The sequence below is a fragment of the Ranitomeya imitator genome, chromosome 7, assembly GCF_032444005.1.
Source record: "Ranitomeya imitator isolate aRanImi1 chromosome 7, aRanImi1.pri, whole genome shotgun sequence".
NCBI classification, from domain to species: Eukaryota; Metazoa; Chordata; class Amphibia; order Anura; family Dendrobatidae; genus Ranitomeya; species Ranitomeya imitator.
This window is the reverse complement of record NC_091288.1, coordinates 52,072,255-52,091,660: the sequence shown is the minus strand read 5'-3', so window position 1 is coordinate 52,091,660 and position 19,406 is coordinate 52,072,255. Positions and strand designations below refer to the sequence as shown.

Below are 19,406 nucleotides of genomic sequence, written 5' to 3'. Positions count from 1 at the left end.
AAAAAAAAAAAAAAGTTCCAAGTATGGTATCAACATCATTGTACTGACTTTGGATATATTTTTCCTGTTTTACATTACATCGCATAGTAAACAAAATTGATGGTGAACATAAGGCTACGTTCACATTTGCATTGTGCGATGTTGCGTCGGAGACGCAACGCACAACGTAAACAAAAACGCAACAAAACGCACGCTAAAACTCAGCTTTTTGCGACGCATGCGTCCTTTTTTGCCGAAATTTGGACGCAAAAAAAATGCAACTTGCTGCGTTTTCTGCGCCCCACGCTTCCGGGAAAAAAAACGCATGCGTCGCAAAACGCAGCACAACGCATGTCCATGCGCCCCCCATGTTAAATATAGGGGCGCATGACGCATGCGTCGCCGCGGCTGCGCCCGACGCAACCGCGCAAAATGCTAATGTGAACGTAGCCTAACTCCTCTCACAAGAAAGAAAAAAAGACTTCATAAAACTGTCGGTAGAAAAACTAAAATGAGAAAAAAAATAAACAAAAAATCATCTAGTTGTTTACATTTTTACTTTGTAAATCAATAGTACCCATGAAAACAAGATAATCTGGCGTAAGTATCACTAAGTTTTCCCAATTATAGTAATCTGGACAGACTGTTCTTGACAGTCTAGGGACACAGAATGATGGATTCACCTTTCGGTGTTATTTTTTTTTTGTCTTTTTTTAAGATTATCTGTCGACAGTGTTGGTATTTGCATTGCAATTTATATAATGAAGAAGCAAAAGTGATGACTCCATTTCCTACATAAATGTAAATATATTCGTTCCATATCTTCATGGTGGAAAATTAAAAAAGGGGGATTTAAAAATGAGGTAAACCCTCGGGGGATCGGTTTTCCATAGTTCTGGTAGAGCTGTGACCTCGAACAAGTGAATAATGTGCTGGAGAGTGATGAAATGCTGGTCTGGCAGACTGGATGGGTGTTGGAGGGAATGCCCGCGTGATACACGTTGGCACCGAGAAGACTTTGAAGATAAATTGAGGCAGGAGCTGAGGTAATATGGAATAATGATGAGCTCATTGCACACATCCGTCCGCCTCAACTTTGTTTTTCCGTCCACATTTGTGTCGAGCTTCACTGCAGATGTCCCAAGTTCTAGTATAGAAGGACGGGTAAAAGAAAAAGGGTCGATGAAAAAGAACTGATGCACAGTCATGGTAGCACATCTGCTTTAACAATAAGTCCTGTATATTATGTAGAAAGGGGGATTTGTTAAATGCACTTTTTTTTAATGACTAGGAAAACTGGTGAGTTAAGGAAAAAAGGATTTGCTTACATTTAGTGATGAGAGAACATGGTAGGATAAGGTGTTATCTGAGCATGCTCAGATGCTAACATAGTGACTTCGGCGTGCTCGAAAAATGTGTTTGAGTCCCTGCTCCTGCATGTCTCGCAGCTGTTCGACAGCCGCAACACACACAGGCATTGCCTGACAAACACAATCCCCTCATGTGTTGCGGCTGTTGAGCAGCTGCGAGACATGCAGGAGTAGGGATTCGAACATATTTTTGACCACGCCGAAGTCACTGTTAGTACCTGAGCATAGTCAGATAAGGTCTCTTTCACACTTCCGTCTTTCAGCTCCCGTCACAATCCGTCGTTTTTTGAGAATGTAGGATCCTGTTTTTTTCCCGTAGACTTGTATTAGTGACGGATTGTGACGGATGGCCATCCGTTTCATCCGTCTTTCACTGGATCCTGCATAAAAAAAGGTCCGTCGGGCAGAGAAAACGTCCAGAGGAACGTTTTTTTCTGCACGTCGGAAAATCGGTCAGCGACGCATCCTGCGCTGCCCGTCACTGGCTACAATGGAAGCCTATGGGCGCAGGATGCGTCGCTGCCTGTGAAAAGCAGGAATCCAGCGAAGGGTCCCGCCTTTTCAAAGAGAGCATGCGTGGAAGAATTTCCCGTTAGGGAAATTCTCTCTCGCTCACTCATTCTCTTTTTACTGTTGATGCTGCCTATGCAGCATCAATAGTAACAAGATATAATGTTAAAAAAAATCGTAATATTCTCACCTACCGGAGTGCCAGCGTTACTTCCTAGTAATACATTGCGAAATCTCGCGAGAAGTTGCGGTCTTGCAAGACCGCGACTTCTTGCGAGATTTCGCAATGTATTACTAGGAACGCTAGCTGCCGGGAGCATCACTGCGCAGGAACGCCGGTAGGTAAGAATACTGCGGTTTTTTTTTTTTTTTTTTTAATTTTCTTTAACCTGGTTTGTCTTGTGTATGCGTTTTCGTAGCGAAAAACTGCTGCGAAGACGCATACACAACAGGTGCACATAGGCTCGACTGGTCCGTCAGAAAGACGGGCCCAGTGCACACGTTTTCCACAACCTGCACAGGATCCGTCATTTCAACGTCTTGACGGATCCTGTGCAGATTTGGAAGATGGAATTGTGAAAGAAGCATAACACCTTATCCGAGAACGTTCGCTCATCACTTCTATCTTTCTAAAGACAGCGCCACTTTTATTCTTGGACAGTGTCTGGAATTACAGCTGAGCCCTATTCATTTCAAGCAGGATTGAGCCACAAAACCAGATGCAGCTTTTAGACACCCGTTGCACATTTTACCTTATCACGGATTATCCTCTTAAAGGCCTTTTCCAGTATTAGGCCATGTTCACACGTTCCTGATTTCCCTGCTGTTTTTTCTGCACTAAAAACCGCAGCTCTTGGCAGAAAACGCAGGTGCGTTTTTTGGTGCGTTTTTTTATGCGTTTTTTAGTGCAGTTTCTGTGTGTTTTCTAGGAAGTTTTTTTAGGGTTAAAATGGCTGAAAATACCCTAACCCTAACCCTACCCCTAACCCTAACCCTAGTTCTAACTGTAGTGGGGAAAAAAAAATAAAAAATTCTTTATTCTATGATCTAGGAGCAACATGGCAGATGTGACAACCTACATGGTGAGCTGCAGCATGTGCTACATGTTTACATGTTCACAGATCGACCAGAAGAAGAATCAAATTTCACCTGTCAGAAGTGTAGACTAGTGGCCCTTTTAGAAGAAAAGGTGCGGGGTCTGGAAGAAAGAATAGCAACTTTGAAACTCATCAAAGAGAATGAAGACTTTCTAGACAGAACAGAAGCATCTCTACTGGTCACAGAAGGTGAAAAAAGTGTCAGAGAACCTCCAAAAGCAGATGAGTGGAAGCATGTAACCAAAAGAAGCAAGAAGATCATGGAGAAATCACCAACCACACAACTGAAGAACCAATATCAAATCTTTGTAGAGGATGAAGATGGCACACCTAAGGATGAAGCAATACCAGCAAGCAAAAAAGAAAAGGGCACACAGCAACAAGTGACAGCAAAAAGTACAGCCAAGAAGAAACGAAGAGTGGTGGTGGTGGGAGACTCACTACTGAGAGGCACAGAAGCAGCCATCTGCAGACCGGACATAACTGCAAGAGAAGTATGCTGCCTTCCAGGTGCGATGATCAAGGATGTGACCGATAGGATACCAAAGCTCTTAGCTCCAAGGACGTCCACCCATTTCTTCTGATACATGTTGGCACCAATGACACGGCAAGGAAGGACCTACCGACAATCTGCAAAGACTTTGAAGAGTTGGGGAAGATAGTAAAGGAACTGGATGCACAGGTAGTTTTTTCTTCTATCCTTCCAGTAGACGGGCATGGCACCAGGAGATGGAACAGGATCCTTGATGCAAACAACTGGCTAAGACGATGGTGCAGACAACAAGGATTCGGATTCCTGGACCACGGTGTGAATTACTGGTACGATGGACTCCTCGCCAGAGACGGACTACACCTCAACAAACCTGGGAAACACACATTCGCCAGAAGACTCGCTACACTCATCAGGAGGGCGTTAAACTAGAAGAAGAGGGGACGGGAAGAAAAACATCAGACTCGAACAAAGACGACCCAGGAAAACATACTCAGAAGGGAGGTAAGAACATTTCTAAAGCAATCCACAGCGAGGAGATTGGAGCAAAACAAAATCCTCTGAACTGCATGCTCGCAAACGCCAGAAGCCTGACAAACAAGATGGAAGAACTAGAAGCAGAAATGTCTACAGGTAACTTTGACATAGTGGGAATAACCGAGACATGGTTAGATGAAAGCTATGACTGGGCAGTTAACTTACAGGGTTACAGTCTGTTTAGAAAGGATCGTAAAAATCGGAGAGGAGGAGGGGTTTTTCTCTATGTAAAGTCTTGTCTAAAGTCCACTTTAAGGGAGGATATTAGCAAAGGAAATGAGGATGTCGAGTCCATATGGGTCGAAATTCATGGAGGGAATAATGGTAACAAAATTCTCATTGGGGTCTGTTACAAACCCCCAAATATAACAGAAACCATGGAAAGTCTACTTCTAAAGCAGATAGATGAAGCTGCAACCCATAATGAGGTCCTGGTTATGGGGGACTTTAACTACCCGGATATTAACTGGGAAACCGAAACCTGTGAAACCCATAAAGGCAACAGGTTTCTGCTAATAACCAAGAAAAATTATCTTTCACAATTGGTGCAGAATCCAACCAGAGGAGCAGCACTTTTAGACCTAATACTATCTAATAGACCTGAGAGAATAACAAATCTGCAGGTGGTCGGGCATCTAGGAAATAGCGACCACAATATTGTACAGTTTCACCTGTCTTTCACTAGGGGGACTTGTCAGGGAGTCACAAAAACACTGAACTTTAGGAAGGCAAAGTTTGACCAGCTTAGAGATGCCCTTAATCTGGTAGACTGGGACAATATCCTCAGAAATAAGAATACAGATAATAAATGGGAAATGTTCAAGAACATCCTAAATAGGCAGTGTAAGCGGTTTATACCTTGTGGGAATAAAAGGACTAGAAATAGGAAAAACCCAATGTGGCTAAACAAAGAAGTAAGACAGGCAATTAACAGTAAAAAGAAAGCATTTGCACTACTAAAGCAGGATGGCACCATTGAAGCTCTAAAAAACTATAGGGAGAAAAATACTTTATCTAAAAAACTAATTAAAACTGCCAAAAAGGAAACAGAGAAGCACATTGCTAAGGAGAGTAAAACTAATCCCAAACTGTTCTTCAACTATATCAATAGTAAAAGAATAAAAACTGAAAATGTAGGCCCCTTAAAAAATAGTGAGGAAAGAATGGTTGTAGATGACGAGGAAAAAGCTAACATATTAAACACCTTCTTCTCCACGGTATTCACGGTGGAAAATGAAATGCTAGGTGAAATCCCAAGAAACAATGAAAACCCTATATTAAGGGTCACCAATCTAACCCAAGAAGAGGTGCGAAACCGGCTAAATAAGATTAAAATAGATAAATCTCCGGGTCCGGATGGCATACACCCACGAGTACTAAGAGAACTAAGTAATGTAATAGATAAACCATTATTTCTTATTTTTAGGGACTCTATAGCGACAGGGTCTGTTCCGCAGGACTGGCGCATTGCAAATGTGGTGCCAATATTCAAAAAGGGCTCTAAAAGTGAACCTGGAAATTATAGGCCAGTAAGTCTAACCTCTATTGTTGGTAAAATATTTGAAGGGTTTCTGAGGGATGTTATTCTGGATTATCTCAATGAGAATAACTGTTTAACTCCATATCAGCATGGGTTTATGAGAAATCGCTCCTGTCAAACCAATCTAATCAGTTTTTATGAAGAGGTAAGCTATAGGCTGGACCACGGTGAGTCATTGGACGTGGTATATCTCGATTTTTCCAAAGCGTTTGATACCGTGCCGCACAAGAGGTTGGTACACAAAATGAGAATGCTTGGTCTGGGGTAAAATGTGTGTAAATGGGTTAGTAACTGGCTTAGTGATAAAAAGCAGAGGGTGGTTATAAATGGTCTCTAACTGGGTCGCTGTGACCAGTGGGGTACCGCAGGGGTCAGTATTGGGACCTGTTCTCTTCAACATATTCATTAATGATCTGGTAGAAGGTTTACACAGTAAAATATCGATATTTGCAGATGATACAAAACTATGTAAAGCAGTTAATACAAGAGAAGATAGTATTCTGCTACAGATGGATCTGGATAAGTTGGAAACTTGGGCTGAAAGGTGGCAGATGAGGTTTAACAATGATAAATGTAAGGTTATACACATGGGAAGAAGGAATCAATGTCACCATTACACACTGAATGGGAAACCACTGGGTAAATCTGACAGGGAGAAGGACTTGGGGATCCTAGTTAATGATAAACTTACCTGGAGCAGCCAGTGCCAGGCAGCAGCTGCCAAGGCAAACAGGATCATGGGGTGCATTAAAAGAGGTCTGGATACACATGATGAGAGCATTATACTGCCTCTGTACAAATCCCTAGTTAGACCGCACATGGAGTACTGTGTCCAGTTTTGGGCACCGGTGCTCAGGAAGGATATAATGGAACTAGAGAGAGTACAAAGGAGGGCAACAAAATTAATAAAGGGGATGGGAGAACTACAATACGCAGATAGATTAGCGAAATTAGGATTATTTAGTCTAGAAAAAAGACGACTGAGGGGTGATCTAATAACCATGTATAAGTATATAAGGGGACAATACAAATATCTCGCTGAGGATCTGTTTATACCAAGGAAGGTGACGGGCACAAGGGGGCATTCTTTGCGTCTGGAGGAGAGAAGGTTTTTCCACCAACATAGAAGAGGATTCTTTACTGTTAGGGCAGTGAGAATCTGGAATTGCTTGCCTGAGGAGGTGGTGATGGCGAACTCAGTCGAGGGGTTCAAGAGAGACCTGGATGTCTTCCTGGAGCAGAACAATATTGTATCATACAATTATTAGGTTCTGTAGAAGGACGTAGATCTGGGGATCTATTATGATGCAATATAGGCTGAACTGGATGGACAAATGTCTTTTTTCGGCCTTACTAACTATGTTATTATTTTATTATTGTTACTACCTATCGTTGTGATAAAGGGGGGGGGGGGTGGCATTTACCTTTTTTTCATTTTGATCACTGTGAGGTTATCACAGTGATCAAAATGTGCCTGGAACGAATCTGCCGGCCGGCAGATTCGGCGGGCGCACTGCGCATGCGCCCGCCATTTTGGAAGATGGCGGCGCCCAGGGAGAAGACGGCCGGACGGACATCGGGAGGCCCGGTAAGTATAAGGGGGGGAGATTAGGGCACGGGGGGGAGATTAGGGCACGGGGGGGGGGGGGGGGCGGCGTCGGAGCACGGGGGGTGGCATCGGAGCACGGGGGGGTGGGATTGGAGCACGGGGGGGCAGCCACACTGCAGCGGTTCTGCACCACAAACCGCAGAAAACCCGCAGATATTTTTTTCGTCTGCGGGTTTTACGGCGGGTTTGACCTCACAATGGAGGTCTATGGGTGCAGAACCGCTGCAGTTCCGCAAAAAGAAATGACATGGTACTTCTTTTTTTACCGCAGCTATTCAGCGCGGCTTTTTTTGGGATTTTCCGCAATGTGGGCACAGCAGTTCCTGTTTTCCATAGGGTACATTGTAATGTACCCTGCATGGAAAACAGCTGCGGACCCGCAGCGGGTAAATCGCGGCGGTTCCGCATTAAAAAAAAGGATGGTGTGAACATGGCCTTAAGGGTCCATTTACACTGTCTGACCGGTGGCACAAAACGATCACTGATCCGTAAATATTTACCAATTGGCGGTCACAGCAAGAATGCGGTAAACGGAGTGCTCTGAGCGATCTGTTCTGTACACAGTCTGCCATGAGTCTCGGCAGTGCACGTTCTGTTTACACAGGATAATGTGCCACCTGGGACGATGATCGTTTGCACTTCACAAAAGATTATTTTCATTCACCATCCACCTCTACACTGTATACTACGAAAGCCTCTAAAATCCACCAGACTCTTTGCCTTCCTCTTGATCCTCTCCTTGCCACTTTATATGGAGCGCTTTACCAATGTTGATGTTTGCGAAACACCATTGTAGCTTCTCTGTCGACCATGTCAGGTCAGGAGAAAGAAGACAAAGATTGTGTGTTATTCAGTCAGCACCTGCCTCTGACAGCAGCAATCTGAACTAGCTCAGATCGCTGCTGTTTAACCACTTAAATGATGCTGCAAATCGCTGCATGTTCCCATCCTACCCTGCAATATGAACATAGGTGCCGCCTGTCAGGTTCACGCTGTGAAGCGATCTGGTAAAAAGCATTGTTGTAAGTATTGCCTTAAAAGTTGTTTTTATCAAGACACAAGACGGTCTTTAACCTGTATGATAAATCCTGTAAAGAGAGAAAATAAATCAAAATGCTAAAATTGTTTTTCAGTAAGGCAACTTTCACACTTGCTTTTTTCAGCTTCCATCACAATCCGTCGATTGTTAAGAATGCAGGATCCTGCAAAAAAAATTTGCAGGATCTTGCATTTTCCCATAGACTTGTATTGGTGACGGATTTTGACGGATGGCCATCCGTTTCATCCGTCGTGCACTGGATCCGTCGGAAAATAACGGTCCGTTGTGCAGAGAAAACGTTCATAGGGACGTCGGAAAATCGGTCAGCGACGCATCCTGCGCTGCCCGTCGTCTGCTATAATGGAAGCCTATGGACGCAGGATCCGTCGCCGACCGTCAAACACAGGAATCTAGTGACGAATCCCATTAGATTTCTCTCTATCTCTCTCTGTCTCTCTATCTCTTCTCTCTCTCCTCTCTCTCCTCTCTCTCTCTCCTTCTCTCTCCTCTCTCTCTCCTTCTCTCTCTCTCTCCTTCTCTTTCTCCTCTCTCCTCTCTCTCCTTCTCTCCTCTCTCCTTCTCTCTCGCTCTCCTCTCGCTCTCCTTCTCTCTCCTTCTCTCTCCTCTCTCTCCTTCTCTCTCCTCTCTCTTGCTCTCCTCTCTCTCCTCTCTCTCCTTCTCTCTCTCCTCTCTCCTCTCTCGCTCTCCTTCTCTCTCCCGCTCTCCTTCTCTCTCTCCTCTCTCTCTCTCCTTCTCTCTCCTCTCTCCTTCTCTCTCTCCTCTCTCTCCTTCTCTCTCTCCTTCTCTCTCTCCTTCTCTCTCTCCTTCTCTCTCCTTCTCCTCTCTCTCCTTCTCCTCTCTCTCCTTCTCTCTCTCCTTCTCCTCTCTCTCCTTCTCCTCTCTCTCCTTCTCCTCTCTCTCCTTCTCCTCTCTCTCCTTCTCCTCTCTCTCCTTCTCCTCTCTCTCCTTCTCCTCTCTCTCCTTCTCCTCTCTCTCCTTCTCCTCTCTCTCCTTCTCCTCTCTCTCCTCTCTCTCCTTCTCCTCTCTCTCCTTCTCCTCTCTCTCCTTCTCCTCTCTCTCCTTCTCCTCTCTCTCCTTCTCTCTCTTCTCTCTCCTCTCTCGCTCCTCTCTCTCCTTCTCTCTCTCTCTCCTTCTCTCTCGCTCTCCTCTCTCTCTCCTTCTCCTCTCTCCTTCTCCTCTCTCCTTCTCCTCTCTCCTTCTCCTCTCTCTCCTTCTCCTCTCTCTCCTTCTCCTCTCTCTCCTTCTCTCTCTCCTTCTCTCTCTCATTCTCTCTCCTTCTCTCTCCTTCTCTCTCTCCCTCTCTCTCTCCTCGCTCCTCTCTCTCCTTCTCTCTCGCTCTCCTCTCTCTCTCCTTCTCTCTCGTTCTCCTCTCTCTCTCCTTCTCCTCTCTCTCCTTCTCCTCTCTCCTTCTCTCTCCTCTCTCTCCTTCTCTCCTCTCTCCTCTCTCTCCTTCTCTCTCCTCTCTCGCTCTCCTCGCTCTCCTCTCTCTCTCTCCTTCTCTCCTCTCTCTCTCCTCTCTCTCCTTCTCTCTCTCGCTCTCCTCTCTCCTTCTCGCTCTCCTCTCTCTCCTTCTCTCTCTCCTCTCTCCTTCTCTCTCGCCGCTCTCCTCTCGCTCTCCTTCTCTCTCTCTCTCCTCTCTCCTTCTCTCTCTCCTCTCTCTCCTTCTCTCTCTCCTTCTCTCTCTCCTTCTCTCTCTCCTCTCTCCTTCTCTCTCGCTCTCCTCTCGCTCTCCTTCTCTCTCTCCTCTCGCTCTCCTCTCTCTCTCCTTCTCTCTCCCTCTCTCCTCTCTCTCTCCTCTCTCTCCTTCTCTATCTCCTCTCTCCTTCTCTCTCGCTCTCCTCTCTCTCTCCTCCTTCTCCTCTCTCTCTCCTCTCTCCTCTCTCTCCTCTCTCTCCTGTCTCTCCTCTCTCTCCTCTCTCTCGCTCTCCTCTCTCTCCTTCTCTCTCTCCTTCTCTCTCTCTCCTTCTCTCTCCTCTCTCCTCTCTCTCCTCTCTCTCCTCTCTCTCCTTCTCTCTCTCTCCTTCTCTCTCTCTCCTTCTCTCTCTCTCCTTCTCTCTCTCTCTCTCTCTCGCTCTCCTCTCTCGCTCTCCTCTCTCTCCTTCTCTCTCCTTCTCTCTCTCCTCTCTCGCTCTCTTCTCTCTCGCTCTCCTCTCGCTCTCCTCTCGCTCTCCTCTCTCTCCTCTCTCCTTCTCTCTCTCCTTCACTCTTTCTCCTCTCTTTCGCTCTCCTCTCTCCTTCTCTCTCGCTCTCCTCTCTCTCTCCTTCTCGCTCTCCTCTCTCTCTCCTTCTCGCTCTCCTCTCTCGCTCTCCTCTCTCGCTCTCCTCTCTCTCCTTCTCTCTTGCTCTCCTCTCTCTCCTTCTCTCTCGCTCTCTTCTCTCTCTCCTTCTCCTCTCTCTCCTTCTCTCTCCTTCTCTCTCCTCTCTCCTTCTCTCTCTCTCCTCTCTCTCGCTCTCCTCTCTCAATTCAATTCAATTCAAATGAGCTTTATTGGCAGGACTAAGTACATGTTAGCATTGCCAAAGCATATGGTAGAAATGCGGGGGTGGGGGAGGGGGGCATATAGAGGTCCAGGGAATATCAAATTCCTTTTAGAGGATAGGGGATGTTTCCAGGGTGGGGTATAGGAGTCCATGACATATCAGGCTCTTTAGTCGGGGGGATAGGGATTTGTCCAGTGTTGGGGTACGGGAGTCCATGACATATCAGGCTCCTCTTAGTCTGTGGCAGGCACTGACATATTCCGCTGCTACGGCCACTGCACTTTCCTCTTCCCCCAGTATTATCGGCAGTGTCTCTTCCTCCTCCTTGGAGGTGAAGTCTGGGAGGAGATCAGACAGTCTCTTGAAGTGAGTGTCCCTCACTGCGGAGTATTTGGGGCACCTCAGCAGGAAGTGGGCCTCATCCTCCACGGCCTCCTGGGGGCACTGCTGGCAGAGTCTGCTCTCTCGGGGCTTGTAGTTCTGTCGGTGCCGCCCGGATTCGATGAGTAGGCTGTGGGCGCTCAGTCTGTACCGGCTCAGGATCTGTCGATCTTTGGGGTTTTCTAGTTTCTCTAGATATGGGGCCAGTTTGTACTCCCTCTGTAGATTCCGGTATATTGTCAGTTTCTGGGATTTGTTTATGTCGTTCCTCCAGATGCTGAGATATTCCTCTTTGACTTTGTGTACCATTTTCTGGATTTCACCTTTTGTCAGGCCATGTAGGTTGATGGCTTGGTCAGACTGGCTTTGGGTACTTTTTCTTGGGAGGCTTCCTGAGGCTTCCTGGTGTAGGAGGGCTTTGTGATGGTAGGAGCTGGGACTGCTACTTTGTAGATGAGCCTTGAATGACAGTGCCTTCTTCTTTATTGCGATGTGTAGTGGGAATCTGCCCAGCTCTGCTCGGCAGGCGCTATTTGATGTGCTCCGATGGACTTGGAGAAGATGCTTGCAGAACTCTAGGTGGAATATTTCTGTCGGCCCAGCGTCCCACTTTGACCAGTTTGGGTATGAGACTGGGCCCCAGACCTCACTACCGTATAGAAGAATTGGGGCAATGATGGAGTCAAAAATTTTTAGCCATACGGTTACTGGTGCCTTGAGGTGGTACAGACGCCTTCTGATGGCATAGAAGGCTTTGGATGCCTTGTCTTTTAGTGACTCTATGGCTTGCTTGAAGCTCCCTGACTGGCTGAGTTCTAGGCCCAGGTAGGTGTACCTGTTGGTTTCAGTAAGTGGACGGTTGTCTATCATAAAGGTAGGATTGCCAGTGGGTTTCTGCTTTCTTTTCTGGAACACCATGATATTAGTTTTTTTCTCGTTGATTGGCAGTGCCCATGTGCTGCTGAAGGTCTCTAGGATTTTCAGATGATCTTGGAGGCCTTTCTCAGTTGGTGATAACAGCACGAGGTCATCTGCATACAGCAGAAATTTCACCTGGGTGTCATGGAGGGTGAGTCCTGGTGCTGAGGAGGACTCTAGGGCCACTGCCAGCTCATTGATGTAGATGTTAAAGAGCGTTGGACTGAGACTGCAGCCCTGTCTCACTCCTCGACTTTGTTGGAAATAGGCCATCCTCCTTCCGTTGACCTTCACACTGCAACTGTTCTCTGTGTAGGAGCTTCGAATGACATCATATGTTTTGCCTCCTATTCCGCTCCCCAGCAATTTTAGGAATAGTCCTGGGTGCCACACTGAGTCGAAGGCCTTCTTGAAGTCCACAAAACAAGCGTATATCTTCCCGTTCTTTGTATTGTGGACGTGGCTCTTGATGAGGCTGTGCAGAGTGTAGATGTGGTCAGTGGTGCGGTGGTTCGGCATGAACCCTGCTTGGCTCTCGCTGAGGACGTTGTGCTCGGTGAGGAAGGTGAGGATCCTCTTGTTCAGGATGCAGTTGAAGAGTTTACCCAGGTTGCTGCTGACACATATCCCTCGGTAGTTTGCTGGGTCGTACTTGTCCCCATTTTTGTGTATAGGGGTTATGAGGCCTTGGTTCCAGTTTTTGGGGAAGCAGCCGGCCTGCAGTACAATATTAAATAGTTTTGTTATCGCAGCCTGGATGTCTGGAGGGCTGTATTTCAGCATTTCTGGGAGGATCCCATCTGGACCACTGGCTTTTTTACCTTTTATCTTTGTGATCCTTTCTGTTATTTCTGTCAGTGTGATTGGTGTATCCAGAGGATTTTGGAAATCTTTGTACTTTTCCTCCATATCTTACAGTTTTTTCACAAGCTCTTTTTGTGCCAGGTTCAGGTCTTCACTTGGGATGTCATTGTAGAGGTCCTTGAAGTACTGGAGCCAGATGTTGCCGCTCTGGATGTGGAGGCTGTTGCTTTTCTGGTGGGATCCAAGGTGATTCCATAGTTCCCAAAATTTGTTGTCTTCAAGGGCATCTTGGAGTTGGAGGAGTTTGGTAGAGATGTCGTTTTGCTTTTTCTTTCTGAGGGTGGCTTTGTAATTTCGTTGTACGGTGTGGTAGGCTTCTCTCAGAGTGGGGTTATTGGGGTCTCTGTGTTTTTTATTTGAGGCCATTCTTAGGGCCTTCCGTATGGTCTTGCATTCTTTGTCAAACCAGTTGTTGGGATTTTGTTTACTCGGTCTCTTGTTGATGCTTCTTTTCAGGTCAGACATTTCTGCCATGGCATATAGAATGTTGTTAAGGTCTCTTACCGCTAGGTGTACTCCTTCTGGGTTGAGTTCATACACGTTATTATGGAAACATTGGAGCTTCTCCTTGATCTCTGGTCTGTTGATGGCATCTTTGTATTTTGGGGCCGACATCTTGGACCATTTGAAGGATGGTGGCAGGCTAAAGAGGCCGGTCTTTTGCGGGGTTTGTGAGGGTGATTTCTTTGTGGATTTGATGTATAGGAGCAGTTGGTTATGGTCTGACAGATGTGTTTGTGGGGTGACTATAAGGGCGCCAATATTTGTAGGGTCCATATCTGTGATGGCATAGTCTATCACACTGCTGCCCACATGGGAGTTTAGGGTATGTCTTCCCAGTGAGTCTCCCTTGGTGCGGCCATTGAGGATACGAAGTCCAAGGCTTCGGCATAGGTTCAACAGCGTTCTGCCACTTTTATTAACTGTGCAATCATAGCTGTTCCTGTCGGTGTGTACTGGGTTGTCACAGTCGGTATCTGCTCCAAGTATATAGATGTTTCCATCAGTGGTCAGGTAGTCTCTTTCTCTTCCCGTTCTTGCGTTGAGGTCTCCGTAGATGAGAACGTTCCCAAGAGTCTGGAAATGGGCAGCTTCAGTCTTTAGGGTCTCAAAGCTGTCTGGGTTGAAGTATGGAGACTCTGGAGGAGCTACGTACACTGCACAGAGGTAGATGTCGGCCATGGATGTGAGGATGGAGCGGCTTATTCTTATCCAGATGTGGCTGTCTCCTCTCTTCACTGCTCTGATATGTTCATGGAGCTCTTCTTTGTACCATACTAATATTCCTCCTGAGCTCCGGCCCTGTTTGACGTTTTTGTTTTTCTGTGCGGAGACAGAGAATTCCCTGTATCCGATGGGGACATAGGATTCATTAGTGGCCTTAGTCCATGTTTCAAGGAGGATCTGTATATCAATGTCTTTCAGTCTTTGGTTAAAGTCTGGTCTCTCGCTCTCTCTCTCTCTCTCTCTCTCTCTCCTTCTCTCTCTCTCTCCTTCTCTCTCTCCTTCTCTCCTCCCCGGACGCATCCGTCATTACACTGGATGTGTCACACACATTTTTCCCTATTTTCATGATGTCCGTCGATATGTCATTTTGCTGCATAACGACGTACAGCACAAAAAACGACCGTCTCTATAAAATTCAATACAAAGTGATCAAAACATCTTCTTGACCCCAATATGGTATCAATAAAAACTAACACTTACATAGAAAGAAACCATCATATGTCTGTGCCAACCTAAATATAATAGGTTATGGCTCTCGGAAGTAGAGGAAAACATGGGGAGCACAAAAAATGAAAATGTGTATTTTTAAGTGGTTAATACTGTAAGGAGCCCCCCTGCATCTTGAGGAAGCCTTCAGACAAGGGGCCCTATTATATACTCTCCTTGAGACTAGATATGATAAAGCAGATCAGATTTTCAAGCTATTTTTACATCGTTGCATTACATGTGCAGAAAATATTAAAACAATTCTCTTACGTATTTTAATACATGTGGAACAATTCTGATGATTTATTTTGTGTAATTTTATTTTAGGGGAGAAGATAACCATTCATGACAAAACCGAGATTAACTTGGTTTCCTTCCGCCGAACGATTTATCTTGCCATCCAGTCCAGGTAAGACAGCCGAGCCTTCCCACTGACAGCAAATGTTTGTAATAGATTTTTAATGCTATATTTTCTTTATTTTTTTTTTAGTCTGATCTTTCACCATCCCACCCTTCTCGCATCGCAACTTATTTTCCTGCCGGCACCATGCCGCCCCTTTTTAGAAACACATCATGAGTAGTTGACAGCTCGGCACCGCGGGCGCTTTCTCCCGACAGACACATTCAGTTGCTGACAAATATGAGCGCTAGTGTCTGCCAACCAAAACTGCGTGTAAGGGATCAAATTGACAGTCTCTGTAGGAAGGAAAGTCTGCAAGTAGCTTACATGTAAAGCCGCGCACCTCCGATTACACAGTGCACAATAGTGATTATCCTTCATACGTTGCATAGCAGATTCATCTTCTGAGTAGCAGCACAGGCCACGGGTGGCTCATACCTGTTTATTAAGGGACAGAGCGCCCTGTACTAGCCACTATACGAACACTATAATTCTCAAACATTTCAACTTAATTGAAAAGAGGTCCGCTCCTGCTAGCAAAAAGCAGCAATTTTAAATTTTTTTTAAAACTTTTGTTCTGTCCTTTTCTTTAGCCACATAGCCATTATGCCGGCAGCGTTCTCGCCAATTCTACCTGCTGCAAATCCGATGGTAATGCAGTTATTTCATTTGACTTGGACAGTCTATTTTTTTCCTATTCATTCTCCAGCAATGCAGAGAGGGATAAAAAAAATCACAAGCAAAATAATGTCTGGCTTTCAAATATGTGTGATCGGCAAAAAGCTCGGATCAAAATAATGCTGGTGTAATGGCTTTTTGTGACTGTAAAATGTACTTATACCTACACGTGCCTAATGGAGCCTAGCCGCTCCTATAACTCTGCTGCTGCTTTTCTGCAATAAATGGATCTGATTGCATTTGAAAATCCCCTAATGACTTAACAGCCCCTGCTTTCCTGGGAGGCAATTTTCAGATTTTGCAAAACGTGTTCAGTAATATTGTTAATCTTCCTTGCTGTATCACCCTACTGCCAGCTCTCCACACTGATCCGTGCACTTCCATTTTCTCAGTAGCAATTGTTAAACTTTTTCAATATTCCTTTATTTTTCTCATGGAAGTGTTCTCTGTAGGACACCTGTCCCCTCTCCTGACATGTCTGTTTTAGTAAATACGTATATTCTTCATATCCCATCAATTCGGGAGCATCTTCTCTTACAACTTTCCTTTCTGGCGTTCCTCTATTATTCCTCCTAGAAATGTATACATTTTTGTAGCTGCATTCTAATTGTATAATATCAAAATTGTCAATTTATTCATAACTTTTTTGGAAGGATATCAGAGGAGCAACCCAATACAGAATTATGACAAACTATTTTCCAAAGTTAATAGTTACAAAAATTAGTTCTGAGCGAACGTGCTTGGATGATGTTATCAGAGCATGCTCTAGAGTTATCCGAGTGTCTTGGCCCCACAGCTGCATTTCTCATGGCTGCCAGACAGCGCAACACATGGTGATAGCCTAACCAACAGGCAATCCCTGCATGTGTTGCGACTGTCAAATAGCTGTGAGACATGGAGGCGCAGGAACTTGAACATATTCTTCGAGCATCATGAAGGCACTCTGTTGGCTCATGAGCATGCTCTGATAACACCTTATCCCAGCACGTTCGCTCATCACTAGTAGAATTATTTACAAAAATACTGTATTTTTCTGACCTTAAGACGCTCCCCAAATTTTCAGAAGGAAAATGGGGGGAAAAAAAATTAATGTGTCAAATGGGGGTCCGTCTTTCAGTCCGGAATTCGGCTTTCCCCAGGGGCAATCGGCAGCTCTAGTGGAGCGGAGTCACAGGGGATATTTAGTGGTCCGTCGATATGATACAGACTGGTGTGCAGGTTCAGCGGTGTGGGGGGGTGGGGGGGGGCTACAGTGACATTTTGTGAAAGCCCAGAGCCCCCGCACATCCATTGCTGTGATGCGGTGGTCTCTGGGAAATCCCATCGCAGCGCTGCAGGTTCGGTGGTACGGGGGCTACGGCGACATTTTGTGAAAGCCTGAAGCCCCCCACAGTTCTATTATCTCAATGCTGTGACCTCCGGGAAAATGGCCACCAGAGGCGGCGCATACATAGATTGAGATCTCGGCAACGGGAGACGAGATTTCAGAGCCAAGATCTCAATGTACGCATGTGCCGCCTCCGGTGGCCATTTTCCTAGAGGCCACAGCATTGAGGCAATAGAAGTGCAGGGCCTCCGAGCTTTCACAAAATGTCACCGGAGGCTCACACACCACCGAGCACTGCCGCACCAGGCTGGGACGGGAGCAAGATCATCGCCCTGCAGCGTCGGACCACCAGAAGAATTGCACGACTCTTGCTGCCACCACACTAACTATAAGTGCACTAGATGGTGGCCCGATTCTAATGCATTGGGTATTCTAGAATATGCATGTCCACGTAGTCTATTGCCCAGCCACGTAGTCTATTGCCCAGCCACGTAGTCTATTGCCCAGCCACGTAGTCTATTGCCCAGCCACCTAGTCTATTGCCCAGCCACGTAGTCTATTGCCCAGCCACCTAGTCTATTGCCCAGCCACGTAGTCTATTGCCCAGCCACGTAGTCTATTGCCCAGCCACCTAGTCTATTGCCCAGCCACGTAGTCTATTGCCCAGCCACGTAGTCTATTGCCCAGCCACGTAGTCTATTGCCCAGCCACCTAGTCTATTGCCCAGCCACGTAGTCTATTGCCCAGCCACGTAGTCTATTGCCCAGCCACGTAGTCTATTGCCCAGCCACGTAGTCTATTGCCCAGCCACGTAGTCTATTGCCCAGCCACGTAGTCTATTGCCCAGCCACGTAGTCTATTGCCCAGCCACGTAGTCTATTGCCCAGCCACGTAGTCTATTGCCCAGCCACGTAGTCTATTGCCCAGCCACGTAGTCTATTGCCCAGCCACGTAGTCTATTGCCCAGCCACGTAGTCTATTGCCCAGCCACGTAGTCTATTGCCCAGCCACGTAGTCTATTGCCCAGCCACGTAGTCTATTGCCCAGCCCGCGTAGTCTATTGCCCAGCCCGCGTAGTCTATTGCCCAGCCCGCGTAGTCTATTGCCCAGCCCGCGTAGTCTATTGCCCAGCCCGCGTAGTCTATTGCCCAGCCCGCGTAGTCTATTGCCCAGCCCGCGTAGTCTATTGCCCAGCCCGCGTAGTCTATTGCCCAGCCCGCGTAGTCTATTGCCCAGCCCGCGTAGTCTATTGCCCAGCCCGCGTAGTCTATTGCCCAGCCCGCGTAGTCTATTGCCCAGCCCGCGTAGTCTATTGCCCAGCCCGCGTAGTCTATTGCCCAGCCCGCGTAGTCTATTGCCCAGCCCGCGTAGTCTATTGCCCAGCCCGCGTAGTCTATTGCCCAGCCCGCGTAGTCTATTGCCCAGCCCGCGTAGTCTATTGCCCAGCCCGCGTAGTCTATTGCCCAGCCCGCGTAGTCTATTGCCCAGCCCGCGTAGTCTATTGCCCAGCCCGCGTAGTCTATTGCCCAGCCCGCGTAGTCTATTGCCCAGCCCGCGTAGTCTATTGCCCAGCCCGCGTAGTCTATTGCCCAGCCCGCGTAGTCTATTGCCCAGCCCGCGTAGTCTATTGCCCAGCCCGCGTAGTCTATTGCCCAGCCCGCGTAGTCTATTGCCCAGCCCGCGTAGTCTATTGCCCAGCCCGCGTAGTCTATTGCCCAGCCCGCGTAGTATATTGCCCAGCCCGCGTAGTATATTGCCCAGCCAGCGTAGTATATTGCACAGCTACGGAGTATGCAGCACAGAGCCACGTAGTATACAGACGTAAAATAAAAAATAAACATATACTCACCCTCCGTTGAAGTCCTGGCCCTGTGTGCGGTGCACGCGGCAGCTTCCGGTCCCAGGGTTGGTGTGGGCGCAGGACCTGTGATGACGTCGCAGTCACATCACCATGACGTCATGGCAGGTCCTTCTCGCAAACAATCCTTGCCACCAGAACCTGCCGCTTGCATGGAGCGGTCACCGGAGCGTCGCGAGGAGCGGGAAAGGCGGCGGAAGTCGAGTATATAATGATTTTTTTTTTTTAATTATTATTATTTTTAACATTAGATCTTTTGACTATTGATGCTGCATACGCATCATCAATAGTAAAAAAGTTGGTCACACGGGGTTAATAGCTGCGTTAATGGAGTGCGTCACACTGCAGTCCATTATGCTGGCATTAACCCTGTGTGAGGGCTGACTGGAGTGGAGTATGGAGCGGGCACTGACTGCGGGGAGGAAGGAGCGGCCATTTTTCCGCCAGACTCTGCCAGTCGCTGATTGGTCGTGGCTGTTTTGCTGCGACCAATCTGCGACTTGGATTTCCATGACAGACAGGCCGCGACCAATGAATATCTGTGACAGACAGAAAGACAGAAGTGACCCTTAGACAATTATATAGTAGATTCCG

General features: G+C 46.9%; 1 protein-coding gene across 1 annotated transcript in view; it reads left to right on the top strand.

Annotated features, from left to right (window-relative positions):
• Nucleotides 1-19,406, top strand: part of CWC22 (CWC22 spliceosome associated protein homolog) — a 100,442-nt gene that overhangs the window by 37,557 nt on the left and 43,479 nt on the right. Inside the window, exon 12 of the mRNA XM_069733225.1 lies at nt 14,877-14,958. Within this exon, the coding sequence (XP_069589326.1) occupies nt 14,877-14,958 (82 nt within the window). The remainder of the gene's footprint in view (nt 1-14,876; nt 14,959-19,406) is intronic.